General features: G+C 46.0%; 1 protein-coding gene and 1 long non-coding RNA gene across 6 annotated transcripts in view; one reads left to right on the top strand and one right to left on the bottom strand.

Moving 5' to 3' along the window:
• Positions 1–1,036: 1,036 nt before the first annotated feature.
• CCDC32 (coiled-coil domain containing 32) overlaps positions 1,037–27,721 on the top strand; it is a 36,195-nt gene continuing 9,510 nt past the window's right edge. The window contains exons 1-4 of one of the 5 annotated variants that reach the window (XM_063639160.1): positions 1,037–1,183; positions 3,115–3,370; positions 9,377–9,533; positions 11,317–12,133. In XM_063639160.1, the coding sequence (XP_063495230.1) occupies positions 3,127–3,370; positions 9,377–9,533; positions 11,317–11,386 (471 nt within the window). In that variant the 5' untranslated portion in view covers positions 1,037–1,183; positions 3,115–3,126 and the 3' untranslated portion in view covers positions 11,387–12,133. Of the gene's footprint in view, positions 1,394–3,114; positions 3,371–9,358; positions 9,534–11,316; positions 12,134–12,608; positions 13,652–27,721 lie in introns of those variants that run through there. The other 4 variants (XM_055278731.2, XM_055278732.2, XM_055278730.2 and 1 more) reach the window with 4 other exon arrangements.
• Positions 13,829–27,721, bottom strand: part of LOC134736641 (uncharacterized) — a 47,049-nt gene continuing 33,156 nt past the window's right edge. Inside the window, exon 3 of the long non-coding RNA XR_010120757.1 lies at positions 13,829–13,909. This is a non-coding gene — a long non-coding RNA (uncharacterized lncRNA). The remainder of the gene's footprint in view (positions 13,910–27,721) is intronic.

The following is a 27,721-nucleotide window of genomic DNA, read 5'->3' as shown; positions in this document are numbered from 1 at the left end:
TTCTTGGGAGAGAGTAACTGGTGTTGATACTGGAAGTTGGGGATGGGGAGGGGTTGATCTCAATGAACAAGCTGGTATCTATCCCCTGAAGGATATCAAAGGTCATCTCCTTTAACAACTACAACAACAAAGCATTCTGACACAGACTTCTTATGACCACTCTCTCCTTTATGTACTCTGGCCACACTTCTATCATATACTCTATAATCTCCCCTGTTTTTTTTTTTTTTTTTTTTTTTTTGAGACAGAGTCTTGCTCTGTTGCCCAGGCTGGAATGCAGTGGTGCGATCTTGGCTCACTGCAACCTCTGGCTTCCGGGTTCAAGTGATTCTCCTGCCTCAGCCTCTCGAATAGCTAGGATTCCAGGCATGTGCCACCACGCTCAGCTAATTTTTGTATTTTTGGTAGAGACAGAGTTTCACCATATTTCACCCAGGCTAGTCTCGAACTCCTGACCTCAGGTGATCCACCCGCCTCGGCCTCCTGGAGTACTGGGATTACAGGGGTGAGTCACCGCGCCCGGCTATCACTGTTTACTGTTATTTGTAAACTTTTATGCCTCCATGGCGGACCCCCTTCCTACACTACTAAGCTGTAAGGATCTCCAGGACTTATATCAAGTCATATGTGTCTTAAATTCACGCTTAACACAATGCTTAGAACACAGCAGGAGCTTGGTATCTATTGACTATATGAATGAAGGAAAGCTTCATAATTTGATGAATGAGACCATGGGTCTCCTGGGAGAGTAAGGAAAGAAGCCGCGGAAGTGCTCTAACTTGGGTAACGAAGGGGTGAAATTTTTAGAAGACAAACACCGGCAGAGACAATTGTGGAGGAGGTGAACTGGAAACTTGGAAACGACTTCCCTATCCAAGCAGGGACTGGAAGCCTGGATCTGCAAGGTATCAACCCGGCCCTCGGGAGGGGAGGGGCAATGCTCAGGGCACGTGACTGCACAGTTTCCCGGCAACCAGAGCCCCGCCCACCGCCCGCCTCTTGCTGCTCCTCACTTCTTCACCACCCTGAGCTCCTCTCGACCAATCGACGCACAGAACATCGCCGGGTAGGAAGGTAGTTGGAGGACTCCTGGGCTCCGTCACCAGGGGACTCCGCCCCTCCCGATTTCCTCCGGGCTGCAGGCGACAGAGCTGAGCCAAGCGTTTACTGGGCATCTGTAGCGGTAAGTGAGGAGGGGCTGGGGTGCCCAGCGTTTTGGATCTCCCACTCTGGCCCGGCCCCGGAATACCACACAGAGGCCTTGGGACCTGATTCATCCCGTCCAGACAGCCCTAGAGACCTGAGCGACTGAGGCCTGGGATCTGGACGCCGGAATTTCCTTCGCGGTTGCGGACGCCCTGCCCTGGGGTAAGGGGCCATGCGGGGCTCTGGTGTGAGCAAAGTTTTGGTTTTGGGTGGCTTCAGACGAATTCGGGTTGGGGGTTCACTGTAGCGCTAGACATCAGTTCACCCAGGACCGCCGTCGCATATCTGTCCCTTTTACTTCCGGCCTTTACGCTGGCTGGGCTCTGTCTCCTGGCATTATTCAGACCTTGTCTCAGGCAGCCTTCCTGATTCGTAAGTCCCCTCTTGAAAGAAGGTGTCAGCCTATCTTATATGCCTAGATAGTGATAAAAGCCTCCAGGCTCTTTGCGTAGCTTTTCCTACCTGCCCGTGCTTGGGCTGCTTTCGTTATATTTTCCAAACAGGCAGGATGGTATTTGATAAAAACATGGATTCTGGAGCAGCACAGATCTGGTTTCCAGTCAAGGATTCCCCACATATCAGTAATGTGCCCTGGAGCAAGTTACCCTTCTGAACTTGTTTTTTCATCTGTAAAATGGTGAAAATATCTACCTTTCAGTGTTTGTATTAAAATAAGAACATGAGACATATGGCTGAACTGCATGCGCTGAGCACATAGCCCTTGCATTGTGACAGTACTCTCCGACAGACACTTTTTACCAAGCAGGATCTTCATGTATATGGAACTGTGGAAGACCTTTAGTCTGTGTTCTGTTGAAAACATAATTTAGGGGCCGGGCGCGGTGGCTCACGCCTGTAATCCCAGCACTTTGGGAGGCCGAGGCGGGCGGATCACGAGGTCAGGAAATCGAGACCACCCTGGCTAACACGGTGAAACTCCGTCTTTACTAAAAAATACAAAAAATTAGCCGGGCGTGGTGGCGAGTGCCTGTAGTCCCAGCTACTCGGGAGGCTGAGGCAGGAGAATGGCGTGAACCTGGGAGGCGGAGGTTGCAGTGAGCCGAGTTAGCGCCACGGCACTCCAGCCTGGGCGACAGAGCGAGACTCCGTCTCAAAAAATAAATAAATAAATAAAAGGAAAAAGAAAAAAAAAACAGAATTTAATTGACTGGAGATAGAACTGTTGCATTTTGGAGATCTTTGGAGAAAAGTGCAGGCTGGTTGTCCACCCTGGAAATGCCCTAGAGATTTGTGTGTGTGTGTGTGTGTTAAAATCTATGTAGCATAAAATTGACCATTTTAACTATTTTTGTGTGTATGATTCAGTGATGTTCACATTGTTGTGCAACCATAACCACCATCCATCTCCAGAACTTTTTCATTTTCCCAAACTGAAAATGTGTACCCATTAAACAGTAACTCCCCATTCTTTCTACCTCCCAGCTCCCACCATCCTATTTTCTGTATCTATGAATTTGACTACTCAGGTGCCTTATATAAGTGGAATCACAGTATCTGCCTTTTGTGTATGGCTTGTAGGAATTCCATTTTTATTTTTATTTTGTTTACTTATTTATGAGACAGGGCCTCACAATGTCACCCAGGCGGGAGTGCAGTGGCGTGATCACCACTCACTGCAGCCTCTATCTCCTGGGCTCAGGTGATCCTCCTACCTCAGCCTCTGGAGTAGCTAGGACTACAGGCATGTGCCACCACACCTGTCTCATTTTGGTATTTTTAGTAGAGATGGGATTTTGCCATGTTTCCCAGGCTGGTCTCTAACTGCTGGCCTCAAATGATCTGACTGCCTCGGCTTCCCAAAGTGTTGGGATTACAGGCGTGAGCCACTGTGCCCAACCTTATGCTGTATTCTTAAAGCCAGTTCTTACTCGAGCTTCTGTTTTATAGCTCAGATTCCAAATGAAAATGTTTGAGAGCGCTGACTCTACAGCCACAAGATCTGGCCAGGATCTCTGGGCTGAAATTTGTTCCTGTCTGCCAAATCCTGACCAAGAAGATGGTGCCAACAATGCCTTCTCAGACTCCTTTGTGGATTCTTGCCCTGAAGGTGAAGGCCAGAGGGAGGTGGCTGACTTTGCTGTCCAGCCAGCTGTAAAGCCTTGGGCTCCCTTGCAGGATTCAGAAGTGTATTTAGCATCTCTAGGTAAGTTTGACGGCTCTAGGGACGCATATTGAAGTTCTGTTACATCAAACTTGGTTTCCTATTCTTTAGTGTTGTTGTTATTCCTGTCACATGTATCTGTCAGATATAATTCTAAGGGATGTTTCAAGCTGGCTGTTGGGAAGCAGCCCCCTTTTCCTTGAACAGTTTTTTTTTTGTTTTTTTTTTTAAATTTTTTGAGACTTTCACTCTTGTTGCCCAGGCTGGAGTGCAGTGGCGCGATCTTAACTCATGGCAACCTCCGCCTCCCAGGTTCAAGCGAATTTCCTGCCTCAGCCTCCCGAGTAGCTGGGATTACAGGCGCCTGGCACAACGCCCAGCTAATTTTTTGTATTTTTAGTAGAGATGGGGTTTCATTTCACCATGTTGGCTAGGCTCGTCTCGAATGCCTGACCTCAGGTGATCCACACACCTCGGCCTCCCAAAGTGCTGGGGTTACAGGCGTGAGCCACCGTGACTACCCGAACAGCTCTTAAAACAGTTTTTGTCACTTCCTGCCTCTGACCAGTTCATCTAAATTCTGTGTTTGATTTCTTGGCATTCTGTAGAACCCTCTTGCCTACTGTTGGTTGCCCATATATTCAAATAACTCAAAAGTGTTAAACCTTATGCCATCCTGCAAGAAAATGTGATGGCCCCAGGGCTACATGTGGATTTCTGATGCTGGAGTTTGAAAAACTTACATAAATAGATTGATTGTTGAGAATGGGAGCATATTGACATAAGATTCATTCTGCCTCTTGTTAGCCATTTTATTTTAAAAATATTTCCTGAACACATTTTCAGTACCCTGTCCTGTGGCCATTGTATAAGTATCTAGAGAGATTCCAAACACAGGAAAGAGATTCAAATTGTCCCATGCTAGGGGAAAAAGAAATATCAGTCTAGGGCGGTGATGGGCAGTCTTTAGAATTGTAATATCCTTTTATTGTGGAACAACCATGAGATCCATCCACGTTTCACAAGACGAAACCTGGGAAAAAGGCCCACCTTGGCCTCCCAAAGTGCTGGGATTACAGGTGTGAGCCACGGCGCTTGGCCCTAATTTTTTTATTTCAATAGCTTTTGGTGTACAAGCAGTTTTTGGCTACATGGACTAATTGTATAGTGGTGAAGTCTGAGATTTTAGTGCACCCATCACCCAAGTAGTGGACATTGTACCCAATGTGTAGTTTTTTGTCCCTCACCCCTCATCAAACCTCCCAACTTCTGAATCTCCAAGGTCCAGTATACCACTTTGTGTTTTTTTTTTTTTTTTGAGACGGAGTCTCATTCTGTTGCCCAGGCTGGAGTGCAGTGGCACGATCTTGGCTCACTGCAACCTCTGCCTCATGGGTACAAGCAATTCTGCTGCCTCAGCCTCCTGAGTAGCTGGGATTACAGTCGCCCGCCACCACGCCTGGCTAATTTTTGTATTTTTAGTAGAGACAGAGTTTCACTATGTTGGTCAGGGTGGTCTCGAACTCCTGACCTCATGATCCACCTGCCTTGGCCTCCCAGAATGCTGGGATTACAGGTGTGAACCACCATGCCTGGCCAATATACCACTTTGTATACCTTTGTGTACCCATAGCTTAGCTCCCACTTGTAAGTGAGAACGTACGGCATTTTGTTTTCCATTCCTGAGTTACTTCACTTAGGGGATAATGGCCTCCAGCTCCATCTAAGTTGCTGCAGAAGACATTATTTTATTCTTTCTTATGGCTGAGTAGTGTTCTATGGTGTATATATTCCGTATTTTCTTTATCCACTCATTGCTCGATGGGCACTTAGGTTGGTTCCATATCTTTGCAATTATGAATTGTGAAACATGCGTGCAGGTGTCTTTTTGATGTAATGACTTCTTTTCCTTTGGGTAAACACCTCGTAGTGGGATTGCTGGATCAAATGGTAGATTTACTCTTAGTTCTTTGAGAAATCTCCATATGTTTTCCATAGAGGTTGTACTGATTTACATTCCCATCAGCAGTGTATAAAGGATTCTCTTTTTACCACATCCATGCCAACATCTATTGTTTTTTGACTTTTTAATAGTGGCCATTCTGGCTGGGGTAAGGTGGTATCTCGCCATTTTGACTTGCATTTCCCTGATGATTAGTGGTTTTGAGCATTTTTTAATATGTTTGTTAGCCATTTGTATATCTTCTCAAATCCCATTGAGAAATGTCTATTCATGTCATTTGCCCACTTTTTTTTTTTTTTTTTTTTTTTTGAGGCGGAGTCTTGCTCTGTCACCCAGGCTGGAGTGCAGTGGCGCGATCTCGGCTCACTGCAAGCTCCGCCTCCCGGGTTCACGCCATTCTCCTGCCTCAGCCTCTCCGAGTAGCTGGGACTACAGGCGCCCGCCACCACGCCCGGCTAACTTTTTGTATTTTTAGTAGAGACGGGGTTTCACCGTGGTCTCGATCTCCTGACCTCGTGATCCACCCGCCTCGGCCTCCCAAAGTGCTGGGATTACAAGCATGAGCCACTGCGCCCGGCAATTTGCCCACTTTTTGGTGGGATTGTTTTTTTCTTTCTGATTTGTTTGAGCACCTTGTAGATTCTGGATATTAGTCCTTTGTTAGATACATAGTTTGCAAATACTTTCTCCCATTCTGTGGGTTGTCTGTTTACTCTGATTATTTCTTTTGCTATACAGAAGCTTTTTAGTTTAATTAGATCCCATTTATTTATTTTTGTTTTTGTTGCATTTACTTTTGGGATCTTAGTCATAAATTCTTTGCCTAGGCCAGGGGTGGTGGCTCACGCCTATAATCCCAGCACTTTGGGAGACCAAGGCAGGCAGATCACAAAGTCAAGAGATCAAGACCATCCTGGCCAACATGGTGAAACCCCGTCTCTAATAAAAATACAAAAATTAGCTGGGCGTGGTGGCGCATACCTGTAGTCTCAGCTACTCGGGAGGCTGAGACAGGAGAATCGCTTGAACCCGGGAGGCGGAGGTTTCAGTGAGCCGAGATCGCACCACCGTGCTCCAGCCTGGATGACAGAGCAAGACTCCATCTCAAAATAAAAATTGCCTAGGCCAATGTCTGAAAGAGTTTTTCCTAGGTTTTCTTTTAGAATTTTGAAGATTTCAAGTCTTATATCCATCTTGAGTTGATTTTTGTATAAGGTGACAGATAGGGATCTAGTTTTATTCTTCTACACATGGCTAGCCAGTTTTCCCAGACCCATTTGTTACATAGGGTGTCCTTTCCCCAATTTATGTTGTTGTATGCTTTGTCGAAGATCAGCCACAAACCTGGGAATAATTTTTTGAGGAAGGAAAGGCAATTCAGGTAGAAGGAGCTTCTGAGGAAAGACAGAAAGAAGAGTCAGAAGAGAGCTTGCATGATAGGTAAGAAATATCTTGCAAAAACAAAAGGGATTTTGTTAATGATGTAGTGGAGGAAAAAGATATGAGAAAAACATAGATGGAGTGATAGAAAGATAGGGAGTAAGGTGAAATTTGCCAGAAAGCCACCAAAGATAGGATAGCAATGCTTGCAGCCATGGCCTAGGGGATGAAAATTCTGCATATGGTAGCCAAAGCATCTGTTTAATGATGATAAGGAGAAGAGGCAACAATCGGATAAAGCTACAGAACCAGATCCCTTGGCTTGTTGGTACTTTGTGACAAGGGCTTCTAAGAAACTTTCATGAAAGTCAGGCATGGTGGCTCACACCTATAATCCCAGCGCTCTGAGAGGCCGAGGTGGGAGGGTCACGTGTAAGCCAAGAGTTTGAGACCAGCCTGGGCAACATAGTGAGACTGTCTTTACAAAAATATTTTTTAAAATTAGCCTGAAGTGGTAGATGCCAGTAATTTCAGCTACTCGGGGCTGAGGTGGGGGAGGATTGCTTGAGCCTAGCACTTGTTCGAGGTTACAGTGAGCTGTGATCATGCCACTGCACTCCAGCCTGGGTGACAGAGCAAGACCTTGTTGAAAAAGAGAGAGGAAGGAAGAGAAAGAGAGAGAGCACTTTGGGAGGCCGAGGCGGGCAGATCACATGAGGTCAAGAGTTCAAGACCATCCTGGCCAACATGACAAAGCCCTGTCTCTACTAAAAATACAAAAATTAGCCAGGTGTGATGGTGTGCGCCTGTAATCCCAGCTACTTGGGAGGCTGAGGCAGGAGAATCGCTTGAACCCGGGAGGCGCAGCTTGCAGTGAGCTGAGTGAGATCGTGCCACTGCAATCCAGCCTGGGTGACAGAGCGACACTCCGTCTCAAAAAAAAAAAAAAAAGAAAGAAAAAGTTTAATGAAGACAGTGATGATTTTGATTAGTGAAGGCTGGCTTGGAAAGTTAATGATCTTTTCTAAAGTCAGTTAAGAAGTTTTCATCTCTGAAGAAAATAAGAGTCATTTCTGGTTGCCTATGGCACGGACTGGGAGACAGCGGCAGACAAGGACGTGTTAGTGCCTGTTTCTGCCTGCCCTATTGAAATCACACTTGACCAAGGACTCAGCATACTTAGAGAGAGGAAGACCTTTTCCGGCCCAAAAGAGTACCTTCCACTTTGACAACTGAGGCCGGACAATATGAAGATTGTTTTTATTGCTAAATAACCTATATCAAAGAAAATCCACTGATAACAGCAATAATTAAAAACTTAAATGTATGCTATGGATAACCCTTTTTATATCCTCAAGGAGAAAACAAACCCTGCAAATATTTAACATTTATCAACTGTGGGTTTTTTTTACATGGGTGAGCTCATGGTGGTAATAACAGGAACAAAAGGTATTTGTTTTGATCAGTGGGTGTAGGCTGATGTGACTTTTTTAGAAATGAAAACAGAACTGCAAATCATAGTTTCTATTGGTTCTTTTTTTTTTTTTTTTTTTTTTTTTTGAGACGGAGTCTTGCTCTGTGCCCCAGGCTGGAGTGCAGTGGCGCGATCTCGGCTCACTGCAAGCTCCGCCTCCCGGGTTCACGCCATTCTCCTGCCTCAGCCTCCCGAGTAGCTGGGACTACAGGTGCCCGCCAACACACCTGGCTAATTTTTTGTATTTTTAGTAGAGACGGGGTTTCACCGTGTTAGCCAGGATGGTCTCGATCTCCTGACCTCGTGATCCGCCCGCCTCGGCCTCCCAAAGTGCTGGGATTACAGGCTTGAGCCACCGCGCCCGGCCAGTTTCTATTGGTTCTAAGCTTGATGTTCACCACCCCACCATGCCATCATTTACCTATGTACTTATAGTTGAAGGCAAACTAAATTAAGGCAGACGGTAAATGGTGATGTCCTTTCTTATATTCTTTGAAAGGGGAAATCTGTTAAACAATTAGAGTTAAAATGCAAACAAGAGTAATTTAACTTCTATCATCAAGAAGCCATATGGAGCACTGTCATGGGATTAGAAGACGTTTGTTTTTATTAGACTCCAACATCCAGGCCACAAGTTGAGCAACTTTAAAAAATGTTGGGAGATTCTTTTTATTAAGAATTTAATCACACATAGAGATTTTAAAGGTCTCTTATTGAGTTCTCATCAAGTCAATTTTAATATCTAATGAACCGTTGGATCTTTCATCATTTTCTCTAATTCTTTCTCATGAGATTTGGAAACCACTTCATGTTACTGTAACAAAAAGAAAAAGCCACTTACTCCTCAGAGAGATTATTTTCAAGGAGTTGAAAAAAGACAGTAGTATACACATGTCAAACCAGAGAAAACAAGCATTCCTTAGAGAGATACCTGCTGGGCTTACGTGATTTCAAAGAAAACATGCCATTGATTTATTTATGAGAACCTATGGCTTTTCCCTTTTCTCGGGTTAAACATTTTTTTGATACAGTGCAGGGTGAGGACTTTGTGAAGGAAAAAGGAAGAATGTTCAATTCCCTTTTATTTGTTCTTAAAAAATGATCTCTTTGGCAAGGAGTGTGGATGTCCTCATCAGTGAGAGATTTTTTAAGTTGGTATTTTGAGTTTTAGATTTAGTTAAAATTTCATGTTATGCTCATTTTCCTTATTAAGCTCTACTTCTTTCTCTAGAGAAGAAGCTAAGAAGAATCAAAGGTTTAAATCAGGAAGTGACTTCCAAGGACATGCTTCGAACTCTGGCCCAAGCCAAGAAGGAATGCTGGGATCGGTTCCTCCAGGAGAAGTTAGCTTCAGAGTTCTTTGTGGATGGACTTGATTCTGATGAGAGGTAATCGATACCCCGTCTAGTTCCAGCTGAAATCATCCTTTATGTAGTTGTTCTATTTGTTTTTAGCCCAGCAGTAGATTTTTAAGAACAGACTTTTTTGCCAAAAGGCAAATACTGCAGCTACATGTTGGTCACAGATTGAATAGAGTTAAGGATAAACCATTGTGTTCATTTTTAAGTATGCAATGAACTTGAGAAAGTAGTAACTAATCAGTCTCTCTTATGTTCTTGAATTCTTTCTCATGAGGTTTGGAAACCATGTTACTGTAACAAAAGGAAAAACCATTTACTCCTCAGAGAGATTATTTTCTGGAACTATCTCTTCATCTCTTCTTACCTCTGAATTTCCACTGCCTTACAGATTTTTTTTTTTTTTTTTTTTGAGATGGAATCTCGCTCTGTTGCCCAGGCTGGAGTGCAGTGGCACGATCTCGGCTCACTGCAGTCTCTGCCTCCTGGGTTCCAGTGATTCTTGTGCCTCAGCTTCCTGAGTAGCCGGGACTACGGGCATGTGCCACCACATCCGGCTAATTTTTGTATTTTTAGTAGAGATGGGGTTTCACCATGTTGGCCAGGCTGGTCTCAAACTTCTGACCTCAGGTGATCTGCCTGCCTCGGCCTCACAAAGTGCTGGGATTACAAGCATGAGCCACGACACCCAGCCTGCCTTACAGAATTTTTGTCAGATTGTAGCCACTCAATGAATTTATGTAGACTAAATTAATGAATTTATTAAGCATCCACTGTGTGATAGCACTGTGCTTGGCGTCATGGAGGGAATGGTATAAGGAAGTTTTAGACCCATTTGTTTTTGTCCTCAAAACTACTTGAGGGCAGATGACAAATATATATAAAGACATACCTAACAATACCAGGCAGTAATAAGAGAAGGGCCAGTTGAGTAGAAGTGACAGAACGTGCTTTGGGAATTGAGAGACCGCTGAGCTCCCCCCTGGCTTTGGTATTTTGCCATAGAGGGAGGCAGGACTTGGACAGTACCTGCAAGTAGTTTAGATGCAGAAAGATAGAGAGGGCATGCTGCCCTGCCACAATGAGCAGGAATGGGGCTCGACACTCAGGAAATCGGCTCTGCCACTTACTGGTTGTATGTTCTTGGGTAGGTAACCTGTGTGTTCCTCAGTTTCCTGATCTGTGAAATGGGAGCAATCAGCTCTTAACTCATAAGTTGTTATGAGGGTTAAATGAGTTACTATTTGTAAAGGGTATAGAACAATGCCTAGCACATGGTAAGCACTATAGAAATGTTGGCTGTTACTAATATTATCCTTCCTACAGAATTTTAGAGTTTGGTAAGAAATTATTCAAAGTAAAAATCAATGGGGGGATTAAAAAATTGAATTTTAACAAAAGGTCTTAGGGGAATGTGATTTAACTTGAGTTTGCAGCATATGGACATTGGTGTTGAGAGTCCCATCATGTCAGAAGAAGTACTGCTGCCGAAATCAGGGCAGTATGTGAATAAAACTTCATAGGTACATTTACTTGCAAATGTGTAAAATACTTTCACTTACAGTATCTCAAATGCTCAATCAGCATGCCTCTAGATGCTTCAGAAATCAGCGTAGCATCTAAGATCAGGCCAACTCTCCTCTGAGGGTTCAGGAAATTGTATACATTTTGCTCTTTTCTATCTCTAAAGGTCCAACCTAATTAAGTCTTAAATTGCTCCAAACATAGGAGATTTGAAGATGCAGACTTCTGACCCACTGATAATTTGGTGTTTACTTATATTCTCTCCCCTGAATACCTCTCTTCTCTCCAGCTCTGAGAAGACAAAACTTTCTCCTGTGTCATTTTCAGGTAGAAATCCTCTTTCGCTGAAATCAGATTAGCATGTTCCTATGTATTTATCAATATGTAAAATAATGTGGATTTCCCTTCTCTATGGAAATAATTTGAACAATTTGATGAAAAGTGTGGTAAATGAAGATTAAATGCTGTGTCACACCTGATTCCCCTAAGCTGTGAGGACTAGAGTTAATCAGCTGCTCTCATTGCCCTCTGACATTTAGATTTTTCCCCAGAGCCTACATCTGTGGGAATGTTTCTTTCTATCATTATCCAGAACAAACACCAGGAAACACTAGTTCTTCAAAGTTTATCTTTTAAACAGAGGCCATTTTACAATGGGGTTGTATAGGTCTTCACGTATGTGAGGGCCAGGCAGGTGATCCTCCTTGTGGTATGCTTTTGGCAAGGGAGTAATGGGCTGAGAAATCCAACTATCCAAAACATAAATTCCCCCATACACCAAGAGATGCCTAAAATCTGCTGTTATGGAATTCTTTCTTGGGTTAAGACTTTGTGCTATTGAGGAGCATAGAATAAGGTTTACATTATTTCTAGTCATTTATATTTTACTGTGAATGTCTAATAGCTTTAGGATATAGGGTCCTGTAAGGAAGGCGGGTAGGGGACCTTGAGCTTGACAATTACATCTCCCCTCTCCCTACAGATCCAGACAAAGAGCCCTCTGGCATAGTGGTCATTCTCTTGTGGGGAATATTTGCTGCTCAGATGTTTTTATCTTTGGGACTTGCTATAGGATGAAATAAACAAAAAACCCCACAAAAAAAAAATCACTTAGTGCAAGTAAGTGCTATAATTGAGTCCCAGACTGCCTCAGCTATAAGAGGCAAAAGATACTCAGATTTCTGCCTCAGTAATAATTTGGTATTTATTTGAGTGTTTCTTCCCCTTGACAGTTTCTCTCCTCTCCTGTTTTGAGTGAAAAAAGACCTATCTTTAAGTCTTTAGGACTGAGGCATAAACTCTTCAGCGGTTCTCATCAAGCCTTCAGAGGCTCTGCATTTGAAGGGGGCCTGCTGCTGCCTGTAGCCAAAGTGCCCACTATGGGGTAAATTATGCGCAGAGCTGCCAGGATGCACAGCTGCCATAGGAGTATCCTTGTACTCCCCAGGTTAGCAGTGAAAAACAATTGTAGGAAGAAATTGCTGGTGGGCGGGAAGGTAGTGTTTGAGTAACTGAGATAATCATTAAGTAATTAATCAGTGAGGTCTGACACAGGCACCCTTTTATTCTGCCCTTTCATAGCACTTTGGAACATTTCAAGAGGTGGCTCCAGCCGGATAAAGTAGCCATCAGCACAGAGGAGGTCCAGTATCTGATTCCTCCAGAGTCACAGGTTGAGAAGCCAGTGGCTGAGGACGAGCCATCAGCCGGGGACAAGCCAGCAGCAGCAGAACAGTAAATTACACACACACACACACACACACACACCCCCCGAACCGAGCAGCACACACACACACAAACACACGCACACACGCACACGCCAAGCAGCTGTCTCGGGTCCAGAGGGAGCAGCGTGGAGCTCAGTGACAGCAGCAGGGAGAAAACCACTGAAGGAAAAAACCCAAATTTCCACTCACAAAGAAAACAGCTGCAAGCCCCCAGGGACTTACTTGGGGCTGGCATGTGTGACTGTCTTGGATGAAGTGACTGACCCAGTGCACGCTGGATCAAAATGCTGCTTTCCTCTGTGTCTCACAGCTTGGCTGAGCTCTGTCACTGCAGGTTAGAAGTCTGCTAAGGATCGAATGTGAAAGTACTTGGAGAAACTGAGGCCTCTTTTGTGTAATGTGTAAGTTAAGTGAGCCATATATTTTCTTGCCTCTTCTGGTCATTCATGCTTGTGTCCCAAGCATTCCCTTGGTGAATTGTCACATGAGTGGGGCCAGTAAGAGTGAAGTCTGCTCCTTGAATCCAAGCCCCATCTGGGGCTTCTCTAACAAATCTGTAGTAAGTATACGGACTCCAGGGAGAGAGGCTGGGCTTCTTTCTCTCATTTGTTCCTTGTGGAGAAAATGGGCAAAAGAAGTGTGAAAATGTGGGTGTTTATGTCTGTGTATATATATTTTTTATTTCATGCATGGCTTCTCCTCCAACTTCCTCCTGCACTTAAAAAGGGCCAGGTTCCAAATTAGACTTGTAAATATGGTGTTAGTGTTTGACACTACTCCTGGATAGTTCCAAACGTCTTCCTTGTGGCAGCTTTCCTGGCTGAGCCCGAGCTTCCCTCCCTGTTTATCGTGTTCATGATCAGTATGTGTTTCCATATAAAACTTTTCTCAACAGAATAGCAGTGTCTGTGGTGCTGTTGACTCAATTGCTCCTGGAGGGATGTTCCCAGGCAGCGGGAGGTAAAGACAAATGCATGCAAAGTCACGGGAACTGGCCACTTTGCCAGCCTCCTGTTATTAGCATGTGCCCTCAGACAGTCCAGACTTTGGTGTTCTGAGGCCTTAGCTCCATGGGCCTTCTTCCTGGGTAATAGTTTACAAATCCCTAATGATCAGTAGGGTGGGGCTGTAAAAATCTTCTGATCGAGAGAGGAGCTAAAAGAAAAAATAGAATAAATAAATAATCTTCTGAGAACATTTGCTTTTTTTTTTTTTTTTTTTGAGGCAGGGTCTCACTTTGTTGCCCAGGCTGGAGTGTGGTGGTACAATCGTATAGTTCACTGTAACCTCAAACTCCTGAGCTCAGGTGATCCTCCCACCTCAGCCTCCTGAGTAGTTGGAATTACAGGTGCAAACCACTACACCCGGCTGTTGTTTGCTCATTTCTAAATCAAGTATTTGTCTTGCCCAAAAGAATAGGAACCAATTAGGTGGTTCCATATACTTGCTTAGTGATACGAATATTTTTATTGTAATATTCAAATATCTTTCCTCTTTTTTTTTTTTTGAAATGGAGTTTCGCTCTTGTTGCCCATGCTCGAGTGCAATGGCGCAATCTTGGCTCACCGCAACCTCTGCCTCCCAGGTTCAAGCAGTTCTCCTGCCTCAGCCTCCCGAGTAGCTGGGATTACAGGCATGCACCACCATGCCTGGCTAAGTTTGTATTTTTTGTTTTTAGTAGAGATGGGGTTTCTCCATGTTGAGGCTGGTCTCAAACTCCTGACCTCAGGTGATCTGCCCGCCTCGGCCTCCCAGAGTGCTGGGATTACAGGCATGAGCCACTGCGCCTGGCCACTCCTCTTTTTTCCTTATTTTTTTTTGTTTTTTTGAGACAAGGTCTCCTTACTCTGTCACCCAACCTGGAGTGTAGTGACCATCATTTGCTCACTACAGCCTCAACCTCCCAGGCTCAATCCATCCTTCTGCCTCAGCTTCCCCTGAGTAGCTGGGACTATAGGCATGTGCCACTATGCCTGGCTAATTTTTAAACAATATTTTTTTGTAGAGACAGGGTTGCATTATTTTGCCCAGGTTAGTCTTGAACCTTTGGGCTCAAGCTATCCTTCCACCTTGGCCTCTCAAAGTGCTGGGATTACAGGTGCAAGCCACTATGCCTGGCCTTTTCCTCTCTTTTCATTGACTAATGGTTAACCTTTTTTTTTTTTTTTTGAGACAGTGTCTCACTCTATCACCAGGGCTGGAGGGCAGTGGCACGGTCTCAGCTCACCGCAGTCTTGACCTCCCGGTCTCAGGTGATCCTGCCTCAGGCTCCTGAGTATCGGGGACTACAGGTGCACACCACCATGCCCAGCTAATTTTTTATATTTTTTGTAGAGATGGGATTTCACCGTGTTGTCCAGGCTGAGTTAACACCTTTATTAGTAGATTTAGTCGCTTTATTCCTACTGCATTTTATTGGCAGGATACGTGTGACACAGAGAGTGGCTCTCTGTGGCCCCTGGGCACGTTGAGGAAGCCAGAATATTGACAGTCATCCAGCCCTGGTCCAGGCTTGCAGGCTGCCATCTCCGCCTGGAGTTCAGATGCCAGGCCTCACTCCTCTCCAGGGCCATCTCATGGCTTTCAGGATGGATTTTTTTTTTTTTTTTTTTGAGACGGAGTCTCGCTCTGTCGCCCAGGCTGGAGTGTAGCGGCGCGATCTCAGCTCACTGCAAGCTTTGCCTCCCGGGTTCAGCCATTCTCCTGCCTCAGCCTCTCCGAGTAACTGGGACTACAGGCGTCTGCCACCATGCCCGGCTAATTTTTTGTATTTTTAGTAGAGACCGGGTTTCACCATGTTAGCTAGGATGGTCTGGATCTCCTGACCTCGTGATCCGCCCGCCTGGCCTCCCAAAGTGCTGGGATTACAGGTGTGAGCCACCGCGCCCTACCAGGATGGATTTTTTTTTTTTTTTTTTGAGACAGAGTCTCGCTCTGTCCCCCAGGCTGGAGTGCAGTGGCGCGATCTCCGCTCACTGCAAGCTCTGCCCCCTGGGTTCACGCCATTCTCCTGCCTCAGCCTCCCGAGTATCTGGGACTACAGGCGCCCACCACAACGCCCGGCTAATTTTTTGTATATTTAGTAGAGACGAGGTTTCACCGTGTTAGCCAGAATGGTCTCGATCTCCTGACCTCGTGATCCACCCGCCTCGGCCTCCCAAAGTGCTGGGATTACAGGCTTGAGCCACCGTGCCCGGCCCAGGATGGATTTTTTAAAGAAAGAAAAACTGAAATTTTTCTTCTCCCTGCATGATAAACAAAAATTATTCTTCCTCAGAAACAACAGTTTAAGAAAAAAAAAAAGCAATGAGGTCCCAAAACACTCTCCCAAAGTGCAGATCATGGGACGGTAAGAGAATGTTTCTGTACCCGAAAATAGTGTTTCTGTCATTCAGGCAAGATTCTAGCTTGGCCTTTTCCCTACTTCCCATTTTCTACCTCAGAAACAGAAATTGGAATATGAGAGGGTGGAGAATCGCTTTAGAGGAACTGAAACGGAGTTTTAAGTTGAATGGTTTCTAGCCCATGTGTAAACCTGGGTGCGGTGTGAGAGGAGCTCTGCACGACTCCATGGAAGGGAACCCAGTGAGCTGTAGCTATAGTTTCTTAATTGATTTAGAGGTGACAGCGTAAACAATGGCTCTAAAAAAAGGTAAAACTCCATTTACCAAAACCAAATTTGCCACTAGCTCCCAAAGCTAACTTGTTAATATAGATTTATCTTAGGCTAGTGAAGTGGCACTCAATTTGAAACTGAGAGTCTTGGGTGCTGTCTTTTATCTGTCTTTGTGGCTTACTGGATGGTCATAAATAAGTCAAGTGACCACTTCATGTTCCAGTTCCTTTTTAGTAATAGGACTAACCATAGGAAAAAGTATTGGCCTAAAATGCTGATCTGTTTCCTTTGACCCTGAAAACTCCAAGGAACTCCAGTTAGGGCTTCCTCAACCTAGTAAGATTTGTAGGTTGGTAGAGTCTTACTTATCACCCCTGACTTGTTTTCCTTCTTCCTCCTTAGTGAAACAGACAGGAAGTTAGAGCAAATGGAGCAATATTTAGTGCTAAGCCTTAGAGCCAGGGGAGGGTAATCACCAACAGGGGCTAAGCCGTAATGACTTGGTACACCCAGGGTATGCTGGGCTGCTGCCAGGTAGATAACCTAAGGGACTGCCGCTGTTCTCTCCTGGCACACACACATGCTCATCACTCAGTGCCTGGTGAGATCAGGGCTGGAGTGACACAGGCATGAATCCAATACCTGATCCAGAAATAGGCCCTGGCTGTAGGCACAGCAAGTAAACAAACGTCCCGCCAGCTGTGGCCGAGGTGCACCCTTCCAGGCAGACCTGCCCACCAGGACCATTGCTAGAAGACAGAAGCCCTGGAGCCTCTCCCTGGCCCTGTTTTGGAAGGAGTCCTCCAAGGCTGAGAACAGCCCCAACCACATGAAGCAGGCAAGGTTTTCTTGAAAATTCTAAATTATCCCAACCAGCTTGGCCCTACGTCAGTTATAAGACTCAAGATAGGATAGTGCCATTGGGATGTTAGGTTTGTGCGAGGGCTGTTTACTTGAACCCAGAAGTAGGTTATTTAAGGCAGAGATTCATTCATCTAACCAATATTTGTTGAGCCCCTGCCATGTTCCAGGCACTGTGCATGGTGTTAAATAAAGCAGAATGGCATCTTTCCACATAGAATGATGGAGGGGGGAATAGAGCCTACCTCATTAATTCTGTGGAAGGTGTAAGCACAAGGTGCTTTGAGAGCACGTGGGAAGGAGATATGAGAGCCCTAGACCAGTTGGGGTGGGGTAGGAGAGAGGCCGTGTTAGGGGAGCTGAGTCCATAGAAATGAATAGGAGTGAGAGGAAGTAGAAGAGTAAGAGCACGGCGACCAAGAGGAGTCCTAGAAGAGGAAAACAGCATGTGCAAAGGCCTAAAGGCAAAAGGAAACTTGGAGGATGGAAGGTAGTTCAGTGTAGCTGGAGCACAAAGAACAAAGGAGGGATAAACGAGAGGTGAGGGTGGAAATTATTAAAGAAGGCCAGGTGTGAAGGTTTTTATAAACCATGTTAAGGAATTTGGAGTTTATTGTGGGAGAACAGGGAGCTAATGGCTGATTTTAAGAGGGGCAGTGACAAGATAAGATTTACATCTAGAAGGTATGCCATGGGTTTGCCATAATTAAAGTGATTGAGGGTGGACAAGTTATTCACACTTGGCAGTGATGCATGTCTATGTGAAATGGTTTTTCTTTGTTTTTATTTTCTACTTCAATTTTTTTTTTTTTGAGACGGAGTCTCGCTCTGTCGCCCAGGCTGGAGTGCAGTGGCGCGATCTCGGCTCACTGCAACCTCTGCCTCCTGGGTTCACGCCATTCTCCTGCCTCAGCCTCTCCGAGTAGCTGGGACTACAGGCGCCCGCCACCACGCCCGGCTAATTTTTTTTGTATTTTTAGTAGAGACGGGGTTTCACAGTGGTCTCGATCTCCTGACCTCGTGATCCGCCCGCCTCGGCCTCCCAAAGTACTGGGATTACAAGCGTGAGCCACCGCGCCCGGCCTCTACTTCAATTTTTATTGTTATTTTTTCACTATTACAGAACAAGTAGAATCATGTATGGCAGATTATATTTTCCAAAGATGGCCAAATCAGTGTATCCCACCCCACTCATTCATGTTCCAGTGTGATGTGGACACTCCTCCCCTGAGATCTTTGGTCAATATTCCCTCCCTTTGAACCTGGGCAGACCTATGTGACGGCCTTGCTAATAGAGTACGGCACAAATAATGGGACTTCTGAGGCAAAGTCATAAAAGCACTCCACCTGGGGTCTCTCTCGCAGCATGCTCCTTGGTAGTTCTGAGCCGGCATGGAAGAAGTCGGCCACAGAGAGGTAGAGAAGCCCAGGGAGTCCCAGCTATTTGAGTCTTCCCACCCCAGGCATCAGACATGTAAGTAAGTAATTCAAATGATTTCATCCCCCAGTTTTTAAGCTGTCCCAGGTGACACCAAGTGGTACAGAGACAAGCTGTCCCTGCAAAGCCCTGCAGATTCAATAAATGTCATGGTTGGCCGGGTGCGGTGGCTCACGCCTGTAATCCCAGCACTTTGGGAGGCCGAGGTGGGTGGATCATGAGGTCAGGAGATTGAGACCATCCTGGCTAACACGGTGAAACCCCGTCTCTACTAAAAATACAAAAAATTAGCCGGGCATGGTGGCGGGCGCCTGTAGTCCCAGCTATTTGGGAGGCTGAGGCAGGAGAATGGTGTGAACCTGGGAGGAGCTTGCAGTGAGCTGAGATCACACCACTGCACTCCAGCCTGGGAGACACAGTGAGACTCCATCTCAAAAAAAATAAATAAATAAAATAAATGTCATGGTTTAAACCACTAAGTTTTGGGTTGATTTGTTACTCAGCAATAGATAACCAATGCACCATAAGCTAAACTTCAGGTTTTAAGTAGCTAATTTTTAAGTATTTTATTTTGCAGCCCCCTCTAGTCTGCGATGGTTGCAGAATTTAATACTTATGCTGGCTACAGTAGGGAGAGGGGCAAAATTGGACGCAGGAGACCAGCTGTGAGGTGGTTGCAGTTGTCTAAGAAAGAGATGATCGTACTTGAGGACTTTTTCCACTTAGGATATAGAATACTGCAAGAAAATGTCCCTTCCATCCTAACAATGTGGAAAAGCAGGTACAAAATCGTAACTTTTCTCGAGCCCATCAGAAAGCCAAGGCCACAAGGCAACCAAATAAAGGAGAGATAGTGTTAGGGGAGCTGAGTCCATAGAAATGAATAGGAGTGAGAGGAAATAGAAGGAGAGATAGTGACACATCAACTGTTTCAACTTTGGCAAAGATGTGGCTGTCTTACAAGTGGGTAAGAAAAAAAAACAATAAAAATGTTAACAAATTTGTAAAGTCCACACGTGGCCTAGCATGTCAGTTTAGAATAGCTGAATAGGATTCCAGACACGAGAGTGCATGCAAAGGCAACCTTTTTTCTACAGGCCTCCCCTGGGGTTCATGGGGAAAAGTGGGAACAGGTCAGGAAAGGGAGGGACTGTTCCTCCTTGGTGATGCATGCATGCAGAGGTTGATCAAGGCGGCTGCTGGTGGAAGGCAAAAAGCCTCAACTTCCACAATCCTCTCCTTTAAGCAAAAGCCTTAAGCCACAGCGGGAGGGGTAACAAACTTTTGCTTCAGTGGGAGGAATAAAAGCAAAACTTATCTGCTGGTGAGGTGTCAAAACCTTCTTGCCCTTCTTGAACAGGCAAAGATCCATTGCTCCTGGGACTAGAAGCAGAAACCCCCTACCCAGGGGCAGAAGCAGGAAACTGTCCTGGGCTGAAGATTCAAGCGAAGGTCCACTCTGTTGTGGGGAGGGCAAGAATTTTGGCTAATCCCAGATGAATCACATGTGAGGCAGAGTTTGGCTGCCATAGGGAAGAGGGACAGAAACACTGAGAAAGTCCCACTGCTGAAGCTCAGGTGCCTAGGATCTATTTAAGACTGAAGCTGGGCCAGGGTAACAGAATCAACCCTGCCCTGCCCCGCCTGAGCCTGGCACCAGATCACAAGAAACAGAAGTCTTCTGCCAGCTGAAAAGCTGAGTGTGGGACAGCAGCACTGAGGAAGCCCTGACACCCCAGTCTCCACTCTAAGCAGCCCACCACTAGACGAATTTGAAACCGGGGGTGCACTGAAGGTAATGAGAGCACAACCAAACCCAAACGCTGTCCAACTCGTAACAAGACTGACTCAACCCCCCAGACCAACAGGCTGACAGAAGAGGCAGCCCCACTCCCAGATACAGATACGACTTACCTCAGTCTCTGCTGTTTTATACACCATGGGCATTCAGTTAAAAAACTGCAAAACACAGGTCAGGCGCTATGGCTCACACCTGTAATCCTAGCACTTTGGGAGGCCAAGACAGGTCGATCACCTGAGGTCAGGAGTTTGAGACCAGCCTGGTCAGCATGGCAAAACCCCGTCTCTACTAAAAATACAAAAATTAGCCAGGTGTTGGTGGTGTGTGCCTGTAGTCCCAGCTACTCCAGAGGCTGAGGCAGGAGAATCACTTGAACCTGGGAGAGTGAGGTTGCAGTGAGCTGAGATGGCCCCACTACACTCCAGCCTGGGCAACAGAGCAAGACTCTGTCTCAAAAAAAAAAAAAAAAAAAAGCAAAACACATAAAAAGACAAGAAGAAAACAACCCAATCCATTATCAGAAGATGAATCAACAGAACGAGACTCACAGATGACACAGATGTTGGAAATATCACAGAGGGACTTAAAATAATTATAATTACTATGGGGTCTAGTGGGGAAAGGTAGGCGACTTGCATGAACAGATAGGGAATTTCGGCAGAGACATGGAAACTAAGAGAAAGTGAAATGGGGCTGGGCGTGGTGGCTCATGCCTGTAATACCAGCACTTTGGGAGGCCGAGGCAGGAGGAGCACATGAGCACAGGAGTTTGAGACCAGCCTGGGCAACATGAGACCCCATCTCTCCAAAAAATACAGAAATTAGCTAGGCATGGTGGCTCGTGCCTGTGGTCCCAGCTACTTGGGAGGCTGAGGCAAGAGAATCACTTGAACCCAGAAGGTGGAGGTTGCAGTGAGCCAAGATCATGCCACTGCCCTCCAGCCTGGGTGACAGGGTGAGACCCTGTCTCAGAAAAAAAAAAAAAAAAAAAAAAAAGGAAAGAAAAAGAAAAAATAAAGTCAAACGGAAATGCTAGAAATAAACATGATATTAGAGATGAATTGCTTCCACAGGCTTTTCAGTAGGTAGGCATAGGTGAAGAACCAGTGAACTTGAACTGGTCAATAAAAATTCTCTGAACTAAAATACAAAGAGAAACTGGGATGGGGGAAAAGCAAAACAAAACAAAACCTGTAAGAGCTGTGGGACAATAACAGTCTAATATACATGTGATTCCAGTCTCAGAAGGTGAAGAGAGAGAATGAGGCAGAATAAATCTTTGAAGAGATGATAGTTACATGAATGAGGTGTGGCGGCAAGGCTAGAGAGAAGTGGATATGGGAGCATTTGCAAGGAGAACCACTGAGGCTTAGTCATTGAGTGGAGGGAAGTGTGGCACCTGAGTCTGTCTTGGAAGCTGCTGGCTCTCAGCAGGTAGTAGTGGGTGGTTTAGCAGGTGGTGGTGCCAGGATGGAGAGCCAAGCCTAGCTCTCCAGCACCTGTGCTCTCCGCTAGTACCCCACACCACCTCCTACAGGCCGAAGTGGAACAGTAGTGGGCCTCTGCTCCTGGATTCCCTAGCCTCCAGCCCCAGCCTTTCCTAAGCCCTCAATGTACTATTCCCATTAGTCAATGTGTGGCAGAGAGATGTTCATCTCCCCCCATTCTCTCCACCTCCTCTGTCCCAAGTGTTGTGTCACACATTGCTCTAAAGTAAAGGTTTTCTTTTCCCAAACTCTCTCCTCCCTTCATGTTGACCTAATCCACTTTTAAAAATTACTTCTTTAGCAGGTAAGTAGAGAGGGAGGAGGCAAAGGTGAGAGGGATTGTGTGTGGTGTGTGTGTGTGTGTGTGTGTGCACAAGAAAGGAGATAGGTTACTGAGAGTTTATGAGCATTTTAAAGAATAGATATCTCCAGGACCAGTTTTGGTTCTTTAATCTTACATCCTTTGGGGATGAGACCATCAAATATTGGCTCAGCAGAATGTCAAGGTGCAATGTGGTCTTCAGCATGGTGCCTGATCAAGGCAGACAGGATGCGGAGTGTACGTTGGGTAAGAGTATGGTAGAGGAGACTCGCAGTTGTTTGAACAATCATCCCAAAGGTAAACTCTTTTATTGATAAACTGACATGTTGTTGGTTTATTTTTCCTCTGTTCAGCTCAACATTTTTATCAATGATTTGGTTGAGTGAATAGAAGGTCACCTTATCAAAAGTGAGAGGAGTAGGTAATTGAATAAAAGAATAACAATTCTAAAATTTTTCTATAGACTAGAGTGATGGGACAAAGTATGAAACATAATACAGATAAATGTGAAATTTTTCATTTGGGATCAGAAATTAACTACACAACTAGAGGACAGAAAGAAAAGAGTATTTATTAGTTTGTTCTAGTGACAGAAGCCAAGAAGCCAGACTCTGGAAAGTTTTCCAAGGCTATTGAAAAAAAAAAAAATCCCAGCCAGACTCAATTCTAGCCTAAGACATATAGAGCTGGCTTCAGTTAGCTGGACCTCAGGACTCCAGCAGTATCTTTAGCCTCTCTTCCTCCCACTGTTGACTCTCTCTGTGTGTTGGTATAGCACAGGGAGCTCTGGGCTGACATCATTCCAGTTAAGGAACTCCAGAGGAAAGATAACACTTTCCAACCCCATGTAATAGATCCCAGGGGGCTCGGCACAGTGGTTTAGGCTTACCAATCCCAGCACTTTGGGAGGCCAAGGTGGGAGGATCACTTGAGCCCAGGAGTTTGAGACCAGCCTGGGCAACAGAAAGAGATCCCGTCTCTACAAAAAAAATTTAAAAATTAGCCTGGCATGGTACTGCATGCCTGTAGTCCAGCTACTCAGGATGCTGAGGTGGGAGGATTGCTTGAGCCCAGGAGGTCGAGGCTGCAGTGAGCTATGATTGCCCTACTGCACTCTATCCTGGGCGACACAGCAAGATCCTGTCTCAAATAAATAAATACATTCCAAGGGAGGGACTCAGATTGGCTTGGCCTGGGTCACATGCTCATCATTGGAGCACTGACTATGACCAGGGCAAGATCTATGGTTAGGGGTACAGGATACTGTGGTAAACAGTCCCGCCAGAACCGTATGAGAATGGGAAGTGAAAGAGGATTGCTGTTGGCTGAAGAAAGGGGAAAGTGGTATGGAAAACCCCGAACAGGTATTCAGTGTCTTAACAGTTCAATGGAGTCAGCAGTGTTATGTGCTGCTAAAAAAAAAAAGTTATAATTCTAGGAATCAATAGTGGGACATAGTAGTGTAAAAATATATTCTGCAGTGGTCATGCCTCTCTGAAAGCATCATCTGGAGACAACATTGTAAGAGGATGTTCTGCAGTGAGCAGGTCTATACAAACCTACCCCTAAAGGTCAAGAGAGCTGAGGGGCCAAAGAAACAGGCTGAGAAGGCCGGGCGCAGTGGCTCATACCTGTAATCCCAGCACTTTGGGAGGCTGAGGTGGGTGGATCACGAGGTCAGGAGTTCAAGACCAGCCTGGCCAATATGGTGAAACTCCATTTCTACCAAAAATACAAAAATTAGCTGGGCACAGTGGTGTACGCCTGTACTCCCAGCTACTTAGGAGGCTGAGGCAGAAGAATCTCTTGAACCCAGCAGGCAGAGGTTGCAGTGAGCCAAGATCATGCCACTGCACTCCAGCCTGGGCAACAGAGGGAAACTCTGTCTCAAAAAAACAAACAAAAAAAACAAAACAGAGAGAGAGGCTGACGAATGTAGTTTCTCAGAAATACTTAATAGAAACTTATGCACAGAAGCCATACCTTGGGTAGTCACGAGATGGTGATTTCCATGCCTGCTCTCCAGAAAGTATCCTTTATATAACAAGCTTTTAGGGGAAAACATGTGCAGCTGGTCACACCTCAGACTTTATTGCAAGTTTCATGACCACTAGGGAGGTTAGATAAGCATCTTTATGAGGGGTTATTTATGCTACAGGCATTCTTTCTTTTCTTTTTTCTCTTTCTTTTTTATTCTTTTTTTAGACAGAGTCTGGCTCTGTCACCCAGGCTAGAGTGTAGTGGCATTATCACAACTTACTGCAGCCTCAACCTCCCGGGCTCAAGCTATCCTCCCTCCTCAGCCTCCCTGAGTTTGCTGGGACTACACCCCTGGCTAATTTTTTTTTTTTTTTTTAAGAAAAGAAATCTCAGTATGTTGCCCAGGCTGGTCTCATACTCCTGGGCTCAAGCAATCCTCCTACCTTGGCCTTCCAAAGTGTTGGGATTACAGGCATGAGCCACCCCACCTGGCCAGGCATCTTTTTTGTTTTTTTTTTTTTTTTTTTTTTGAGATGGAGTCTCTCTCTGTCCCCTAGGCTGGAGTGCAGTGGCAACCTCCGCTCCCGGGTTCATGCCATTCTCCTGCCTCAGCCTCCCGAGTAGCTGGGACTACAGGCGCCCGCCACCACACCCGGCTAATTTTTTGTATTTTTTAGTAGAGACGGGGTTTCACCGTGTTAGCCAGGATGGTCTCCATCTCCTGACCTCGTGATCCTCCCGCCTCAACCTCCCAAAGTGCTGGGATTACAGGCGTGAGCCACCGTGCCCAGCCCAGGCATTGTTTCTTGACCTTGCCACAGGAATGCCTTGGTATGCAGGAGTCAAACATCAGTCATTATGGCAGTTTTGCTTCAAGATGGTGCCATTTTTGCCACGCAACAGGGTCTTTTCCTACAGAGGAACATTGACAAACTGCAATGCTCCCTAGAGGAGGGGTCCAGGGTGAGTAGGCTCAGAAGATCGAGTCATTTGAAGACAGGACAAGACAATAAGATTGTTTTCCATAGAAAAGAGATTTAAGAGAGACCCAGTTGGCTTTAAAATATTTGGAGGAGTATTGGGTAGAAAGCTGAGACACTGAAGTACAAAGGGCAAACTAGGACCAATAGCAGGGAGTTTCAGGAAGACCAATTACCATTCAGTGTTAAGAACTTTCTAATAGCTGTTCAACAACAGGGTGGCCTTGTAGAAGATAGTAATTCCCTGTCACTGGAGGTGTGTAAGCAGATGTCAGAGAGGTTGTAAAGGGGATTCCTGCACTGTGTAGAAAGTTGGATCAGGTCACCCCTAAGGTCCTTTCCAGTTATGAAAATCTGTGGTTGGCCACTGGAGACCTATGGGGGCTTGCTGCTGGTAAGTCAGCCCTGGTCTCCCCAGCATTTGGGAGGGAGAGCTGGTGAATTCTTCTTTCTCCTCCCTAGATAATAATGACAAACACCTGATCACCTACCAATCAGTGGTCAGAGGCAGAGCCCTCCAACAGTTCTTATCTTAGCCCAACCCTGAGGGACAGACTCTTGGGCTGGAAGATCACAAAAGGGTTGCTCTTGTGCTGTTTTATGTTCTCTGAACATGTACCATGAGACAAGGACCTGTATGTAGGTGGCTGATTTTAGGGGGTGAGCAGGAGTGAGGGAGTGAGGAGAATGAGACAGCTCCCTGTGTTGAGTAGGTCCACTGTGGGTAGTTAGGGCTGTCGCCCTGGGATCACTCTGAGGAGACATAAAGATCATGGCTCAGGCTGAACACGGTGGCCTGTAATCCCAGCACTTTGGGAGGCTGAGGCAGGTGGATCACCTGAGGTCAGGAGTTCGAGACCAGCCTGGCCAACATGGCAAAACCATGTCTCTACTAAAAATACAAAAATTAGCCGGGTGTGGTGGTGTGTGCCCGTAGTCCCTGCTACTTGGGAGGATGAGACAGGAGAATTGCTTGAACCCGGGAGGCAGAGGTTGCAGTGAGCCGAGATGGAGCCACTGCACTCCAGCCTGGGTGACAGAGCGAGACTCCGTCTCAAAAAAAAAAAAAATTACAGCTCAGAATTTTGCCACTGACTGATGGGGCACATCTGGGTTGTAGTTCCACCAATGCCCATCCTTCATTGGTTGAGGTTTGCTCTTTGGAGTATTAAGCCCCTGCCACTTTCAGGCAGCCCTGCAGGGGCTGAGAAAAGCCTCATGCAGAGGAGAGAGGTGGGAAACTGGGCATGTACCGGAAGCATCCGCTGCAGCTGCAGCTGGTCACGGAAATGGGCTGGAGGGATCTGAGGCAGCGCATGAGCATCTGGCACAGTCCCTTTCCCGCCCAGGCCAGGATCCGCCTTCCAGGGCTGTGTGGGACCCTTGGTTTTGACATTTCGGCCTCTGTGGCCCAGTGTGGGAAGTGGTTCTCCCCAGGGGCAAGTTCAGCCTAGCCTAGTCTGAATGTCCACCCACTGTTCTCTTGGATTCAGGTCTTTCTTCTTGGCCCAGCTTCTCACTGGGCTGTCTGGACTGAGGGCATCAGGGCAATGGACGCTCCAGGCTGGCACCTGTTCAACACTCATATGTGACCTTGGAACATGGTGACATTAGGGGCACTGACTCTACTGTCCTTCCACACTGTGGTCAAGGTTAGGACAGGTGAGAGACTGGCCCGGCCCCAGAGTTTCCTGTGTTGACAGCCTAATCATTTTCTAAGAAGAAAATGCTGGGCTGGGCGTGGTGGCTCACACCTGTAATCCCAGCACTTTGGGAGGCCAAGGCGGGCGGATCACCTGAGGTCAGGAGTTGGAGACCAGCCTGGCCAGCATGGTGAAACCCTGTCTCTACTACAAATACAAAAAAATTAGCCAGGCATGGTGCAGGCGCCTGTAATTCCAGCTACTCGGGAGGCTGAAGGAGGAGAATAGCTTGAACCTGGGAGGCGGAGGTTGCAGTGAGCCGAGATCACGCCATTGCACTCCAGCATGGGCAACAGAGCGAGACGCCACCTCAAAAAAAAAAAAAAAAAGAAAGAAAAAGAAAAAAGAAAATGCTAAGAAGAACGACAAAGAATTCAAAGACCCTGAGAAGCCTCCCTCAAAGCCTTGGAGACACTTCAAAGATGGGAAATCATGGCACTGATGTTGGAGGCAGGGTTCCCTGCCAGGCCCTGAAGGCCAGTCCAGTTGGCCCAGCCCTCCTGTTACCGCTCCTCTGGCTTGCCCTGGTCAGAGCGCTGAGCCCGTCTCTCTCTTCCCTGATCCCTTCTCCCACCCTCTTGCCCCCACACTCTTGTCTGGTACTCACTGTTCAGTCTGTCTTTTCCCTCTTCTTGCCCATTCATTACCTCCAGGGGCTTCATCATCTCTGAGATTCACACTTATTCCCTAGATTTTGCTGCAATTTGAAAATCAACCCTGCTCACTGTTCCAATGCCCATTTCACCGCCTGGGCGAAGTGAGGCTGAGTAGATATTTAT

This window comes from Symphalangus syndactylus, chromosome 5, assembly GCF_028878055.3.
Source record: "Symphalangus syndactylus isolate Jambi chromosome 5, NHGRI_mSymSyn1-v2.1_pri, whole genome shotgun sequence".
In the NCBI taxonomy this organism is placed as follows: Eukaryota; Metazoa; Chordata; class Mammalia; order Primates; family Hylobatidae; genus Symphalangus; species Symphalangus syndactylus.
This window is presented reverse-complemented; position numbering and strand designations above follow the sequence as displayed.